The following is a 17,649-nucleotide window of genomic DNA, read 5'->3' as shown; positions in this document are numbered from 1 at the left end:
CTGAAAACTTTGAATAAACATTCAGGATATCGTAGCCATTACTATTTATCTGTTTATGGCTAAATAAACAAAACATCAATTTGACAAATGCTTACCAGTCAGTGTTTCCAATACGAGGCATGTCGTCCTCCCTGGGTCTGAGTGCTTGCTCGGTACCTTTATTGCCAGCTATTTCATCTGCATTTGAACATGTGTTCAGTCTAACTGCCTCAAATTGACAACCTTTAAAGCCTAAATTAAGATCATATTCTTCACAGTCTTCGTGGGACCCTTCAGAATCATGTTCATCGCTTGAATTATTGGAAAATTCAGCATCGTTCTTCCAATGTCGGATGGACGCCGTGATGTTTATATCAACTTCTGACGTCACGTCACTTCTCGGGTTTTTCTGGTGTGTGGTTGTGTATTTCCTGTGAATCCAGCAATATGCGATAAATTTTTTCTGATGGTTGAAAAATAAAAATGTTTCCTTCACAGTGGATTTCAGATTCAAATTCAGCATAAAAAATTGTATATTTTGAGCAAAAGGTGCATTGAAGACTTTACATACCCTTTAAAGGGACAAGGGTGACTAATATTTGTAAAGGAAATGTTTGGGGCAATGTCATTCAATAAACAAGGTGATTTTTTTTTTTCGTGTAAGGACTTCTAGTACAGATAGAAGCTTTCTTCTTTTTCAAACCTAGTCTCCCAGAACTTTCACCACTTTTCCTATCTATGCACAATCTTCCATATTCCTTCTGCATAAAAATCTTTGGACTAGCCACTTTCAAACTTTGTGCCTCTCGTGAACACTTTCAAGAGACCAAACAGGTGAAAATCTGAAGGTGGAAGGTCTGGGCTGTAAGTGGGATGAGAGAGCAGTTCCCGGCCCAGCTCGTTGATGGTCTGCGCTAGGGATTGCAAAAAACCGCTTACTTTCATAACCGGTTTTAACCGAACAGCTGTAGCAAAAAAACTATTAACCGGTTTTAAACCGGTACCATTGTGGGGTTTACATAATTCACCCGCGGGACCTTGAGTTGGGGTGCGGGGTTCCGCACGGACTGTTTTTGTTGTTGCTCTTCCGGAGGGACGAGTTCACAGAGTTCCCCCCGTTATGTGAGTAGTGTTTTGATGTCTGGCATTAGAACAAGTATTGTTCCTGTGTCCGACACTCCGCCTCGGACTCCTTTTCTCCGGCGCAACACCATAGATCGTTAATTTACTCCGCGGTAATGGGGTAGTTTGTATACAATATTGACAAACAAGCTTGTTGAATGTGACTTTCAACAATGCACTCGTGTAAGTTAAATTTTTGTTATTTTTTGTGTAAAAATGTTTTAATGTTAACATTCTTCTTTCGGACTTTCAGAACAGGCATGAAAGTATACAGAGCGTTTCCTCGATGCCATGTTTGATGTTTCTTTGATTTAACTGAATGTTCTTTTGAGTCCAATTTTACTCTAACATCGAAACTTGAAAAAAGTGGAAGTGATGTTGAAAAAATAGCGCAATTTGGAGCACCGGAACCGGAAGAAATGATTGGAAATTTTAACCGATTTCGAAAGTCCGATTACGGTTTCGGTTTTAAAAAAACAAAAACCGGTTATAACCGGTTATTCGTAACCGGTTGCGATCCCTAGTCTGCACTGTTTGGGCGGCTGTGTTTGGCCTTGCGTTGTCATGATGCAAGATGACTCCTTCTGACTGACGACCCCTGCGTTTGTTATTTGTCTTTCTTGACTTGCCTCAACAGTTCACAGTAATTGGCACTGTTCACAGTGCTTCCTTCCTCAAGGAATGAAATGGTGATTTGGCCTCGCATATGCCAAGAAATGGTGAGGATCACCTTCCTCGTGGACCACTTCGACTTGACTGGAGAGCCTGCATGCTTCCACTCCATGGACTGCCTTTGGACTCAGGCCCATAATGCCAAAACCAAGTCTCATCACATGTGACCACTTTCTTTAGAAACTCATCACCATCTTTCTCATAGCGGGAGAGACACGACTGGGACAACTCGACTCTCTGCTGTTTGTGCTCTGCAGTAAACATTTCTGGCACTGACAGACAGCTGACCTTCGAGTAGCCAAGTTCATCACGAACAATTTTGTGGGCTGTCCCAAAACATAAGGACAAAGTGCTTGCAATGTCATCCACTGTCACCCTTCTGTCAGACTGAATAAGGTAATTGACTAATTCGATCCCCTTAAGAGACCTCACTTCTGTGGGCCTACCAGGCCTCTCCTCATCCTCAATACTGCTCCATCCTTCTTTAAACAATTTTGCCCACTTGTAGACATCTTTACGGCTGAAACATGTGGCACCATATGCAGTTGAAATTCTATGATGAATTTCAACTGGTTTAGCACCCATCAGCAACCAAAAACTTGATAACTGACCACTGTTCAACGCTGGAACGTGCTTCTTGGTTGGCCATTTTTTTAATTGCCAAAATGCTGTTGTTTCAATCTGTAAAACAAATTAGTCATGTGAAAAAGAAGTGAAAATAATATAAAAAAATAAGCTTCTATCTGTATTAGAAGTCATAAAAACAAAAAATTCACCTAATTTATTTAATGACCCTCCTATCATGAGATTATGATTGAAAGCCTACTTCTATCAAGAAACACACCACCTGGGCAATGAAGTTGTGGCTTTGTTAGAAGCATTTCAAGGTCCTGAAGTGGCCGAGCCAGTCTCCACTAACCTATCTGAACCCCATAGAACAGGGGTGCCCAGACTTTATTACCTCAAGATCTACTTTTCAAGCAGCCAGCCTCTCACGAGCTACCGACGACAGGGGGATTATGAGTGCACATCTTTAAGATGGGGTGGTGGTCTGGAGGATGGAGGGGGGTGTAAGGAAAAGTAAGAAACAGAGAGTGTGGCAGAGCAGCAGAGTTGTTACAGAAAATTCTGTGTGCTCCCTAAAGAAACCAGTGGCTTCTTTTTTTTATTTTTTACAGTACGTATGTGAATTCTGCCATTGGATGTAACAACCAGTCATCCCTCACTCATTGAATCACATTGCAAAATGCCACAAACTGAATAGCTGTGGGGGTTTTTTGTGTGTGCAACGCAAAATATCTGCGATCAATATAAGAGACCGTATCAGTGGTGCACAATAGTGCACACGTGAAGTTTAGCGGGAACATTGGCTGATGTTTTTTTTTCAATTTTTTTGTTTTTTGGCACACCGTCCAGCGATCGGCCAAGAGCGCCCCAGTCGATCGTGATCGACGTATTGAGCACCCCCACCATAAAACATCTTTGGGGGGAGTTGAAAGTCTGTGTTGCCCAGGAACAGCCCCAAAACATCTCTTTTTTCTTGAGGAGATTTACGTGGCGGAATGGGACAAAATACCAGCAACAGTGTGTCACGAGCAGGGACAAGGAGTAGTACCCAAATGCAAGACTACAAGGCAAGGACGTGGTTTTACGACGATGGTTTAATTCCAGGCTGAGCTCATTACACGTCTGGGCACTCCAAATAGGGGACAGCACAAAAATGTGTAGCACAAGGCAAGGACCCAAAAATATGACTAAAGGTCAGAAAACTACAAGGCAAAAAACATGGCGGATGAACACGACTAGACTTGACGATGGGACACAGGAACGCTGGGAAATAGTAATGATAATAACACTCACAAGAGGCCCGTGTACTCACGCAAAACTCACACAACGAACTGGCAACTACTGACACAACACACAATGCTGAAATGCATGACATAACATCAATGAGGTGAAGGTGAGAAGGCTGCTGTCAGGAGCTGATATGCATGAGGCAGTGGCATGACCATACCTCAATACAGTTATTGAACACATTTGATCTCTGTCCTTGTCAACAATGGGTATATAACAAAGTATTGCAATGAACATTATTTATTGACTAAAAAAATTAATAATTAATAAATTTTCCACCTTAACTTGCGAATAAATTCTTTAAAAATCAGACTATGTAATTTTCTGGATTTATTTTTTCTCACTTTAGCACTCGTAGGTAAAGTACACTGATGATTACACTTTACAATTTACAATTTTATCTGCCTGATTGTCGGCCGATAATTGGCATTCTTTTTGATCGCTCAGTTTTGATGTCATAATTCGCCATCCTGCACTGTGTATCTGAATCTAAAATCTTTATTTTTATATTGTATTATTTATATCATTCAATTTTTGTTTCATTTGACGTAGTACTATAAATATTTGACAGTTATTAAAGGAAAAACGCCGGCAGCATAGGAGAGGAAAGCATGAGACAAGAGAACATGTAATGCGCAGATTAGGTGACAAGACAAATTTGCTTTCTCATCATTGCATTATGTCAACTACTGCAGTAAAATCTTGTATTTCGATACAACAGCATCCCATTTTATTACAATCATTGGGCTTTATCTATTTTACTCATATCTACAATGGAATAGTTGACAAATAAATGTGTCCATGTGTTAGAATGGCCAAGTCAAAGTCCAGACCTAAATCCAATAGAGAATCTGTGGGCAGAGCTGAAGACTGCTGTTCACAAATGCTCTCCATCCAACCTCACTGAGCTGGAGCTGTTTAGCAAGGAAGAATGGGCAAGAATTTCAAGCTCTCGATGTGCAAAACTGATGGAGACATACCCCAAGCAACTTGCAGCTGTAATTGCAGCAAAAGGTGGCATTACAAAGTATTAATGCAAGGGGGCCGAATAATATTGTAATAATAATATAATATAACATTGTTTAAAAAAGTATAAAATATCCAATAAATTTTGTTCCACTTCAGTTGTTGATTCTTGACCCAAAAAAAAAAAAAAAATATATATATATATATATATATATATATCTTTGTTTGAAGCCTGAAATGTGGCGAAAGGTTGAAAAGTTAAAGGGCGCCGAATATTTGCATAAGGCACTGGATATCTATCTATCTATATATATCTTTACACTTATGTAATAGTGTTTCTTATGAAATCGATGCAGTCATTCATATTTCAGGAATTTTGTTCATTCAACACAAACACATTTTTACCTCTTACTGAAAAATCATAGAGGTGAAGGGTTCTCTCAAATTAATTAAAAAGCTGAATGTAAATTATCAATCTAGCATCAAGCTATTTGGGCTTTCGTAGCATGAAGCCTTGATGTGAATTTCAAAATACTGTAAGATTTGTAATTATGAGTGCACCCCTGTACTCTTACAGTGTCGGGGGCAGAGAAAGGTAAACGAGGGGAAATATAACCTTGCAGCTTGTTGTTGCTGACGTGTTTAAAAAAACAAAAACACAACAAATAAACCCAGCGGTGACTCCTCTTCCTCATTGCCAATTGTCAAGGGTGTTACAATAGAATGGGCATGGGAGCACTATTTCACTGAACAATGAAAATAAATATTTAAAAAATAATTGCTTGAATATTTATTTTACCTGCTCCTAAACCTCTGCAAACGCTGTCTACAAATCAGGGCTGTAAAGCAAACCAAACCAAATTTATTTGTATAACGCATTTCATACATGAGGTAACTCAATGTTCTTTACATGATTAAAGGCATTTGAGAACAAAGAAACAAAACTTTTAAAACGGGATAAAAACAATAAAAATGACAAACACAATATTAAAAAAAGACAATTAAAACCACATACAGTGCAAGTAATATGATCAAAAAGTGGATATATTCTTAAAAGCATGATGAAAAAGAAGAGTATTCAACCTGGATTTAAAAACAGTCACAGTTTGGGCTCACCTCACCTCTGTTGGCGATTTATTCCATTTGTGTGCAGCATAATAGCTAAATGCTGCTTCACCATGTTTGCTTTGCGCACCACTGTTTGACCTGAGTCAGTCGATCTCAGAGCTCTTCTGGGTTTGTATTCTGTCAGAATTTCTTTCATGTATTCAGGACATAAATCATTTAGTGATTTATAGACCAGTAGCATAACTTTAAAATGTATTATAAAGCTGACTAGAAGCCAATGCAAGGACTTTAGGATTTGAGTTATATGCTCTAACCGCTTTGTTTTGGTCCGAACGCGAGCTGCAGCATTCTGAATGAGCTACAGCTGTTTAATACTCTTTTCGGGGAGAACAGTCAGAAGACCATCTGGAGTAAGTTACTTTCATTTTAACGCAGGACTGTAAACTGCCATCTGGGAGGCGTGTCGGCGTCTTGGAGAGTGTGACATATTTTGAACAATAATGTATTTCGAGATCACAAAAAGCTTACAATCTACAACTACAATGAAAGAAATGACTCAACAAATAAAATACTTTGTTCAGATATTTTTTATTTTTGGTCTCTCTGGCCTTTGCACGCATGCCGGCTGTCTAATATGCCTGCTGTCATGTGCTATCAAAAGTCTCTGAAGAAGACGACTGGTGATCAGCCCTAAAAAATGTTGTGGTTCCGATTTCCTACATTTCAGAACTAGGGTCGGGAGGTAGGTTATTTTGTTGTTTTTTTTTTTTCACAAAATATTTTTGCTCCGTCTAGCACATGGTGCCGTCATTTATTTTTTGTCCGTTCTCATTAATTCAGGCTCTTGCATGCATAACAAGATCAATATTCATGAAGGCTTGGTCCAAAATACATGAAACCATGTCAAAAATCGGACACGGCACAACATGAAACCGTACCTTGCCTTGATATGGCTCTGTAACCCTGTGACAGAGGAAGAGGCGGGTGTAGGACAGGAGCCCTTAAAGTGCCACCGACATGCCTATATACATTTTAAAATAGATGTTTTGAAAACTACATACAATATTATTCACTTCAATGTCTATATGAAAAGAAATGGGCGGAGAGTTGTCATTCATGTGCAAAGTTGCGGAAGTCTCACTTGACATCCAAGTGGCAGCCATATTACTTGCAACGTCCTTTATTGATGTCCCAGTGGGACTGTCGCCATTGAGAAGACTTTGTGCCACCTGCTATGGGAGACGGATAACAGAGATTTTCGGATTTTTCCGACACCCCTTCTGACACGGAAGCTCTTTTCGAAGAAAACATCTCACATCGAGTTAAGTGATTGGGGCAATATTACCCTATCATTTCGAGCCATATTTAGATGTTATCCGGATCACTTCTAACTAACAACAGACTCTCCAACAGTATGTATGACAGTATGTAGCGGCAATGATGCCGATGGATGAACAACGCTGATACCATTGGCGATGAACAATTCCGCCGTCGTCGTCGCCGCCAATTGTTTTTTTTTTTAATAGCTCTATACACACCGACCTGTCATTTGGAACAAACAAAGCTCTCGTCATTTGCAGCTGTCCAATCCATTTTTTTATGACGAACCGGGTCTTTTGGAAATGTGTGAAGAGTGAATCAATCCTCCCGAGTGTTTGAGGAATATCCAGCAATACGAGACAGCACATTGGCTAACACACGGGAAAGTACAGCTACTTTTCCACAGATAAATCTGGTATAAACATACGAAGTCGCCAGTGTGGGCATCTGGAAAAAACGTCTATTCCTGCTTCTTCTCCAAAACGAATGCCTCGAGAGGATTTTCATGGCGGGAGATACAGAAATTCATATAAGACAACATCATGATGTGTGGTGAAAAAAACAGATGGATCTTGCCTTTTTTTCATTAAAAACATACTAAAAATCATGCTTTACTTGTCGGTGGCACTTTAAGGACACAAGCCATTATAGACAGGAGCAACTTAGGACATAAGCCCTTAGCCTTTATTTCAAATCTGGACACGAGCCCTTATAACTCCCAGTATAATCACAATTGAAGAAAAATAAGAACCAAAATCGATTATTATTTTGGCCATTTATTTTTCAAGATAGCACAAATGAGTAAAACCATATATTAGAACCTTTTAGCTCTTTTTACCACTGAGACAAAATAAAGCACAAATGACAGTGGAAAATAAATCTGTGAGGTGGCAAGGAATATTTACTCCATAACATATTACAACATGTTTAGGACCGTTCACAAGATGTTGATATTTTAATTATAGTTTATTCATATTTCCTTCACAAACATTTTAGGTGATGTTGAATGAAAATGAGTAATTTTTGTTTTTGTTTACCAGCGTAATATTTAAGACACACAAGAAGTAAAAATTCAGGCAATGAAACGAGCTTCAAATAGAGTATTTTAGAGAAGCAACATTTATTTTTTTATGTTGAAAATAATTAAGTTGTTTTTTGTGAGTGCTTGCTCTATTTTATCAGACAAAATGAATACTTAAGGGCTCATGTCCAGATTTGAAATAAGGGTTAAGGGCTTCTGTCCTAGGGGCTCATGTCCTCAAAGGAAAATTCCGGTGGTTTGGAGTAACAATATATCCAATCGGTCATGTAATATGTATTCTATCTTGAACGTGTGACGTTAAATACTCTCTCATTTAACAGTGTTTTGAGTATTATTGAGCATTACGAATTTTAATGTGCGGCGCCATTTTCGTGAGGCACATGACGTACGTGCGCAGATGTGACGTGTTACGTGCCATTCCAAACGCTCAAATACATGGGACACCATTATGCCTGGCACTGATTTCTCGGATTTATCCTCATCAGATGAAGAAATAGCAGTACCGGTTGATCAGGAAGACAGAGGAATACTTCCATACAGATTTGAACCAGTGGCTCTAATAATGTTGAATATTCGGATGGTTCTTCAGGTGGAATGACGTGAAGTCTGATGAGCGAGGGGAGGGAGCAAGCTTACAGCTCCACCGCTCGGCGGAGCTCGCTCGTCAGACTCCGCGCCGTTCCACCCGAAGAACCATTCAAATATTCAACATTATTTACTGGAAGGTCTTATATAGACAGCTCTGTGGTTTTCCAATCAAAGTCCAAGTCCAGTCAGCAAAAACACACCTCGACTCAACGTGTAGAACCATCCCTAGGATGATCAGAAGAAATGAACTGCACCTGAGTTAAATATACAAGATCCACAGCAAATGGTCTGAATATTTATGGGTATGTGATAAAAATGTGATTTATTCAATTTTGCTTGTCAATATGGGGTGTTGTGTGTACATTGAGGAAAATTAACTAATGATTTTAGCAATTCACTTACAAAGAAGGAAAAATATAAAGGATCTGTATACTGTGTGTGTTTGTGTACACTCGTTATAGAAAACTTCACTTGTCACTTGTTGCTGCTGATGATCCCCCAGTCAGTTAAGTTTGGGGGGGCCATTGCTTTTTCCACACTTGGTCAGGTAACTTTGAATGTACCTTTTTTCCCCTTTTTGTCAATGTAATTACCCTTTTTAAAAAAAACTGCATTTTAAGTTCACTTGGGTAGTATTTGTCTGATAATTAAATTTACCAGATAATCTTAAAAATTAAGGTGAAACACTGCGATAATATAAGAATTTGAGGTGGCTAATACTTTTTGACTGCACTGTATCTGTGTACCTAACTCTTTCGAGTGCACCTGTATACACTCGCCTTCAAAAGTATTGGAACTGAGTACATTTCATTTAATTTTGCTGTTGACTAAAAATATTGTATATTTGACATTAATACTGAGTATGCAACAGAAAATAAACATCAGCTTTTATATGTTTCCAGCAGGAGCTGATATGCGAGCATCGAAGATAATTCAACTCAACTCATCAATTTTTCATTTGAGCAAAAACACTGGAATGTGTTACAGTAGTGTAGTAGTAGTGAAATGTTTTTTTGCTCACATCTGTCATTTGTAAATTCCAGATTGTCAGGTTTTTGTCTGTGAGCAAAACCACGAATAGTGAATATCCGTGGATAGTTGATTCCATTTATAATTGGAATTGAACTTTTTTTCTTCTTTAAACCTAAAAACTAAGTGGGGATAAACCACCAGGCAGTGTTTCTGAGATTGAAACAAAATTAAATAAATATACATAAAATAAACAAATCTGCAAATAGATAAATTTCAAGTACAGTGTGTCCCACGGTACCTGAAAATTCTAGCTTTTGATGTCAAAACCAACTGCAGAAAAAAATAAGTACATTGTCCAGATAGTAAATTTCAAACACTTTGGGAGGGGAGTTTACAGTAAATGGTCAAAGTTGAATTGCTCTCTTTCTGTTTTTTTTTTTTTTTAATCAGGATTTCAGAGAAGTGTCGCCATTGCTGATTCCAACTACAATTGGTTTTATGGACCAGAAAGTCAGCTGGTCTTCTTGGACCGTTTTGTAATGCGTAATGGTAGTGGGAACTGGCTGGCCAATCTAATTCATCAAAACAGAGTGACAGATGGAGTAGGACAAGCTGGCAAGGGCCAGCGATGGTGTACTCTTCACACAGAATTCATCTGGTAAGCTTTTAGTGGAAAGATTGTGTGTGAGTGTATATTTATTGTCATCCATCAATTTTCTGACCCGCTTATCCTCACAAGGGTAGCGGGAGTGCTGGAGTCTACTCCAGCTATCATTAGGCAGGAGGCAGGGTCCACCCTGAACTGGTTGCCAGGAGATCACTGGCCACATAGAGACAAACAAGAGTTGCACACACAATCACAACTAAGGGCAATTTAGATTCAGGCATGGGGAGCCTGTGTGGAGTTTGCGTATTCTCCCTGCGCCTGTGTGGTTTTTCTCCGGGCACTCCGGTTTCATCGCATAACCCCCAAACATGCATTAATCGGAGACTCTAAATTGCCCTTAGGTGTGATCATGAGCGCGACTGTTGTTTGTCTCTATGTGCCTTACGATTGGCTGGTAACCAGTTCAGGGTGTACCCTGCCTCCTGCCCGATGATACCTGGGATAGGCTCCAGCACTCTCGTGACACTTGTGAGGATAAGTGACTGGATGGATAATTGTATCAGTGGTAGCTAATGTAAGCAGTGAATAACACCATATGTATTATACCCGTATAGATAAGCCCTTTAGTATGATACATTTTAACAAACAGACAACATAAAACTTGAAACATAGAAATTAAATTTTCTGTCCTTTTTTTCACCTCCTAATTTTCACGTGTTAATTGTACTGTTTTTTAGGTATGACCCGAGCCTTATTCCGAAGCCTCCATCCGATTTTGGGACATCTCAGCTCCATTATTTTGAGGACTGGGGCGTTGTAACCTATGGCAGCGCTTTACCTGCTGACACAAACTGCTCTTTTCTTTCCTTCAAATCAGGGAAGCTGGGGGGACGTGCAATTTTTGATATTGTTCACAAGAACAAATACAAAGAATGGATTAAAGGGTGGAGGAACTTCAATGCTGGCCATGAGCATCCTGATCAAAACACTTTCACCTTTGCACCCAATGGGATTCCATTCATCACTGAGGCACTATATGGACCCAAATATACTTTGTTGAATAATGCAGTCTTGTTTGGTCCAGCCCTCGCAGGTAGTTGTTTTCAGCCATGGGCTGGACAGGTAACAGAAGCTTGTGACTCAAAATGGTTGAAATATAAGGTGGGGCCTGCTGCTGATTCTCAGGGGAAAGTTGAAGCTGCCATGGAGAGACAGGGGATGGTCTTCATTCGTGGCGAAGGACATTCTGCTTATAGTCCAGATCTAAAAATCCGAAACTTCCAGAGAAACCTCCTCCTCCTTCATCCACAGCTCTTACTTCTGGTGGACCATATTCATTTGCATCCTGAGAGTCCATCCAGGGCAATGAGCACTTTCTTTCACAATACAGACCTGCCATTTAAAGTTATAAAAGTAGACAATGTTCATGGAGCATGTGTATCTCACAATGAAGACCAATATAAAATGTTATGGATGGATGACAGAGGTCACAGTAATGGAGCAGTAGTAGGTTACTGGGGTTATCCACGGGGGTATCCATATAATGGCTCCAATTATGTGAATGTCACAATGCGATTAAGATACCCTCACACCCGAATAGCTTACATTTTCTTTGGACCAGGTGTGACTCTCACCAGCTTCAGCCTGCGCGGTGATGACCAAAGAGTGGATATTCACCTGACCACCAAGGAGCACACCTACACAGTCTACCTGCTGACTGGTGAAGTTATCAGCAAACCTCTTTTTGCCACGGTAATGATGAACCAAAAGAAGATTGTATTTGAGAAAATGCTAGCTCCAGTGGACAGCTCACCTGTGGAAGTAGAGGAATATGTCAACATGATGGAGGGCAACCTCCAGCTTGTCAAACCAGTCTTCCAGCAGATGGAACGACATATACTCGGAAAGGTTCTCAATACTGAGAGCTTCCATAAGACTGCAGAACGCCCGCTACAATTCTCTGATAAAAAGAAAACAGAAGAGGCCATTGAAAAGATGTTTGCATTGTCCAATAAACAGGGAAAGTACAAGGTGGGAAAAAAAATAAACCTTGGGGAGAGTCTCTCCGAGAATTTGCCTGACATTTTTACACAGATAGAGGTCAGTGAAAATAAAGCGAGACAGAGGACATATAAGCGTGTCTATGAGGACAGTCCAGAGGAGGGTGACACAGACTCTCTAGCCTTTCTAGAATATGCCGACAACCACAAAAACAGAAATGACGGCTTTGTAAAAGGCCAAAAATTCAAAGAGGTAAATATGTTGATAACGACTGAGAGGGACCGCATTTCCAGCACAGCCTCTTCCATAAGACTGTTTCTCCTCTTGAATACTGCCACCTTCTTCCTACTACTGGCTGTCTTATTGAGTCGCTTTCACAGGGGTCGAAGCATACAAACACAGAGATGCTTTTATACCGTCCTTATGATTGACTGCTTGATCTTGCTTTGTCTTTACTCATCCTGCTCTCACGTGCAGTGTTGACATCATGAGTGTAATTGTTCACATGCAAATACAGGTCAGTTTGATCTAATTTAATCAATAACTGTAAAGACCTGGCTAATTGAATTTCCTCTTGAAAATCAATTAAATTTTCATATATAGGTAATTGAACTACTGCCAGTTATCTATGAAAAGGTCAATTATTTCTTAGGAAAAAAAAAGAAACATATCCTCAACTAATGCCAACACATCTTCACTGTTAGGTGTCTGAATTGAAGTAAATGATTTTCAACGTGCTTTTTGAAGATGATAATTATCTTTTTGGATATAATGTGTAAGATTTTTCTCTTGTTGCTTAACCCTAGAAGTACCCAAGACACCCAAATCCTCTTTTAAAAGTTAATGTACTAACTAAATTAATCAGTAAGCATCAAAGGAAGACAAAAACATCACATTTGAAAAAAATTACTAATTTACGTCTTGTTTAGATAAATGGTCACATATGACCCACCTTGACTACCAAAAAACAATGCATTTAATGCAGACACATTTGAGACATTGGGCTTTAAAGGTAAAAAGAGTAACTGTGGTGTGTTGTGTTGATACAGTGGTCCCTTAATTACACTGGGTCAATGTGACCCCATGGGTTCTCTCGGGTTAATATGCAGTAAGTTACCACTCATTGACTGTCTGAGTGTGAGTGCTAATAGTGTCTGTATGTACCCTGCAACTGACTGGCATCCAGCTCAGTTTCGCCCGAGTAAGCTAGGATAGATCCTATAACCCTGTGACCCTGAACAGGACACAGTAAATGCTATTGAGAAGGTATCAATGGATCCTTAATATACCTTTTCAAATGCATCTTTGGCTTCAGAACTACTTACTTTTCTGTTCTTTTACAAACAGTCCTTCTCTGCCACTCAAGCTTTCCTTACCATTAATGCCACTGGAGAGAGCTTCATTATATTGTTGCAATACACCAGTGGGATGTGTGACCTGAACTGCCAGGTTGAGACAATCATTTTGTATCCACACCATAGCAGACAGAAAAACACATTATTGTGAGATATGTATGAATTTTTGAATGTGTGGGAACTGTTTGTCTTTACTATTATTACAATTGTACAAAGATGAGTGTAATGACTTTAATGAGTAGTTAGGATCATTTATCTATCCACAGTTACAAAGGCAGGATACAATATGTAAATTTTGCAATTCAATTTTTTTAATGAAGCTTTTTGTCTTTACAGTTGTGCAAGAATGTATTTCAATGTGTGAACACCATTTGCTCTGTCAATAAGGATCGCCTTGAGCCTTTACGATGAATTTAAGGATTTGAATTATCATCCCAACACACATTTACATGATGTGGCATGAACTTTGGTACTCCAGGTCCCAGAGTCGCTCAATAAGTCTCAAAACTTGTGAATTATAAATAGGATAACGAAATTTCATCAAATGAAACATGACAAAATAGTTATTAAAATACAATGTATGCAAAAGTGCAAATGCAGAAAGGATTTTGATGCACTAACATTCAGTCACCATAGGCTTGAATTCCTCCTTATGTTTACATGATGTTTCTATGGTCCTTGTACTTGAAATAAATAAAGTGTTCATCATATAGGGATGAATTTCCTTGGAGGGGAGTGACTGAAGTCAAGCTAAAGAGTACTTTGCAAGTTAAGTCTTACAATTTCCAAAAAAAAGCTGTGCCTTAGCCTTGTCGTCCTCCACTTGATGCTCCATAGCCACTTGGGGTTAAGTGGAGAGAATGCAAGAGGGTGTGCAGGGGGGGGGTTGAGTCTGTGATGATGCAAAGAGCACTCTTTCTGGAACTGCTGGTAAAGATGTCTGCGGAGGAGGGAAGGCTGTCCTCCACAATCTCTGTAGTGCCTTACTCTTGGCAACTGAGCAGCTGCTGTACTATTCAGTGAGATTGGTGCACAGGATGTTCACTACACATCTGTTGAGGCTCCTCAAGTCGTCACAGCCCCACGGTTCAGTAGCTCGCAACTTCTAGGGAAAATGAAGACGTTCATAAACAGACGGGAAATGTTTTGGTAACAGTTGAGATCTTTGGAAAAATGGACCAAGGTAATTGTAGCTAGAGACCACTTCCACTATTGTTCCAATCTGCAGGAGAAAGATGGGGCATATGTTCCTGGTGAAGTCCACCACAACCTATGTGGTCATCTTCACATCTATGCAAAATGATTATCTTTGCACCAGTCCACCAGATGTTCAACCCCTCTCTGTACTCGGACTAATTGTTGTTGAGTATGTGTCTCACCACTGCTATGTTGTCCATGCATGTCACTGTATGACAGCTAATTTTGTAGAGCAGTCATAGGTCAGTAGTGTCAACAGATAGCTCTGGGGGGGGGGACCCGGTGCTAAGGATGATGGAGGAAGAGATGGTGTGGATCCGTCTGTAGTCTGTTGGTCAGATCAACCACCCAAATGTCGGACCCAGTTCCCCAATGATTTAACCCCTCCCTAGAAAGTCTGACTTCAATCAATCAATAAAAAGCCTTTAATGTCATTATGTAACTGTGGATACAGTGAATTGACGAGTACTTCTCCACAAGGTGCGTGTGTGGTTAAAATAAAATAAAAATAGACGAACATCTTGGGTAAAAAATAACAGAATACGTACATCAAGACACGGTTATTGCTAAAATAAATAATTAAATGCATAGTGTATTTTTATTTATTAGTTTTGTACTCCCTGTCCAGGCTTTGGTAAAATTATTAAAACAAAGAAAAGCAAACAAAAGTGCAGTTGCATAATATTACATTACAGTACTGTTAAATTGAGTGGTTTTGAGTTCGAGGAGTTGATGACTCTGGAGAAAAAGCTGTCTTTGAATCTGGTTGTCCATGTTTTGTTGGATCTGTACCGCCTGCCAGAGAGCAGCAGTTTAAACAGGTGGTGACCATGATGTGAAGAGTCTTTACAATGTAAGTGGCTCTGCCGTGATAGCGGGAGTTGGCAATGTCTTCTGGGGAGGGCAGAGAGCAGCTAGTGATCTGGTCACTTGATCACTCTGCGGAGTTTTCCTGTCCGCTGCTGTGGATCCAGCATACCACACTGTGATACAGTATGTGAGGATGCTCTCCATGGTGCTTCTGTATAAAGCTAGCAGTAGGTTAGCTTCCAAGTTGTTCTTCCTGATGACTCTCAGAAAATAGAGTCGCTTCAGGGGCTCTTTCACCACCGCTTTGGTATTTACAGTCCAGGTGAGTTTGTCTGTGGTGTAGACTCCCAGAAATCTGAAGGAGTGGACCTTCTCCATACACTCTCCATTGATGACCAGTGGAACTGGGTCTATGCCACACTTCTGGAAGTCCAGGATGATTTCATTCATCTTTGTGGTGTTCTGTGTGAGATTGTTTGCAGGACACTATTTTGACAATTTTCCAATCTTGTTTCTGTAGGCAGACTCATCTCCTTCTGAGATGAGCCCAATCACCGTGGTATCAACAGCAAATTTCATAATGGAGTTGCTGGGATGGGCTGGTACGCAGTCATACAGTTTTTGTACAAACACAATGTTGGGGGGACTCAGTGCTGAGGGTGATTGAGGAAGAGCGGTGTGGGCCAAGTCTGAGAGACTGTGGTCAGTTTGGAAGAAAGTCTTTAATCCAACAGCTGATGGAAGAAGATAGCAGATAGGAGAGTTTGTCAACCAAAATGCCTGGGACGATTGTATTGAAGGCTGAGCTGAAGTCTATGAAAACCATCCTGACGTAGTTCCCTTGGCGTTCCAGGTGACTCAGTGCAGTGTGGAGAGCTATTGCGAAAGCATCCTTGGTGGACCAGTATCCTCTAGGCAAACTGGTAGGGGTCGAGTGAGAGGGAGCGAGCCCCTTATGTGGCGTGCAACCAGACTCTCAAAGCACTTCATGATCACAGGTGTGAGTGCAACAAGCCTGTAATCATTTAGACTGTCAATGGCTGTTTTTTTTTATTTTGGGATGGGGCCGATTGTTGTTGGGAGCTGTTGAAGATTTTTGTGAAAACACTGGTCAGCTGATCAGCACAGGCTTTCAGTACCTTCTTCGGCACTCCGTCTGGTCTGGGCCAGCAGCTTTCCTTGTGTTTACAGTCCTGAGCAAATCTCTCACTTCATGTTCTTGAAGCATGAGTGTGCTGCTGATGGGAGGTGGTTTTGATGAGCCTGGATTTGATCTGTTCATCTCAAAACGGGCAAAGAAACGGTTTAAATTCCTCTGCCAGTGTAGCATCCATTGTTTCCAGCACATATCTTGCTATTTCTCGGCTCTGGCAGCCCTGTACTGTGGCTTGTTCCCTGACCTGAAGACGGTGTTGCGGCGCCTCAGGAGTGCCTTAGTCTCTCGGGTCATCAGGGGTTTTTGGTTGGGCAAAGCGCGGATCGGTCTAAGGACACTATTCGCAGTGTCTATGCAGTTTTTGTTGTAAGACAGAACAGTATTTGTGTGTTCCTGGAGGTTCTGGCGTTCAAATGATTTCCAAACTGTGCATGAAAAACAGTCCTGCTGCTGAGACAGTGCATTCTTAGGCTATGTTGTAATGGTCTTTGTGTGAGGCCTTGTTTGTTTTGGTAGGGGGATGTATGTGGGAGTAAGAGTGATGCAGACATGATCGGATCCAGCACGATGGGGGAGGGGAGAAACCCTGTATGCATATTTAACCCTAGAGAACCCAAGACATTAAAATTGTGACCCCATGGGTTCTCTAGGGATAATGTTGGAGTAAACATGGTTCAGGGTTTCTAAATCAGGAGACCAGTGGGTGTCGATGATGATTATCATGCTTCTATACCAATGTCAGTGGGATGATGCTGTTGAAGGCGGAGGTGAAATCCAGGAAGAACCTGCGGATGTAGGTGTTCTCGCTGTCCAGGTATGTGAAGGCTGGGTGGATCACCAATGAGAAAGCATCATCAATGGAGCGGTTCCTCATGTAGGCCTATTGGTGAGGGTCCATAGTAATGTTGATGAAGTTTTTGATCTTTGCCATATTGTGTAT

General features: G+C 40.5%; 1 protein-coding gene across 11 annotated transcripts in view; it reads left to right on the top strand.

Moving 5' to 3' along the window:
• Positions 1-14,276, top strand: part of dse (dermatan sulfate epimerase) — a 36,385-nt gene extending 22,109 nt beyond the window's left edge. For 7 of the 11 annotated variants that reach the window (XM_061812121.1, XM_061812120.1, XM_061812122.1 and 4 more), the window contains 2 exons: positions 10,034-10,241; positions 10,928-14,276. In XM_061812121.1, coding sequence (XP_061668105.1) covers positions 10,034-10,241; positions 10,928-12,674 — 1,955 coding nt within the window. In that variant the 3' untranslated portion in view covers positions 12,675-14,276. The other 4 variants (XR_009793799.1, XM_061812131.1, XM_061812128.1 and 1 more) reach the window with 4 other exon arrangements.
• Positions 14,277-17,649: the final 3,373 nt, after the last annotated feature.

The sequence above is a fragment of the Syngnathoides biaculeatus genome, chromosome 23 (assembly GCF_019802595.1).
Source record: "Syngnathoides biaculeatus isolate LvHL_M chromosome 23, ASM1980259v1, whole genome shotgun sequence".
Taxonomy (NCBI): domain Eukaryota; kingdom Metazoa; phylum Chordata; class Actinopteri; order Syngnathiformes; family Syngnathidae; genus Syngnathoides; species Syngnathoides biaculeatus.
This window is presented reverse-complemented; position numbering and strand designations above follow the sequence as displayed.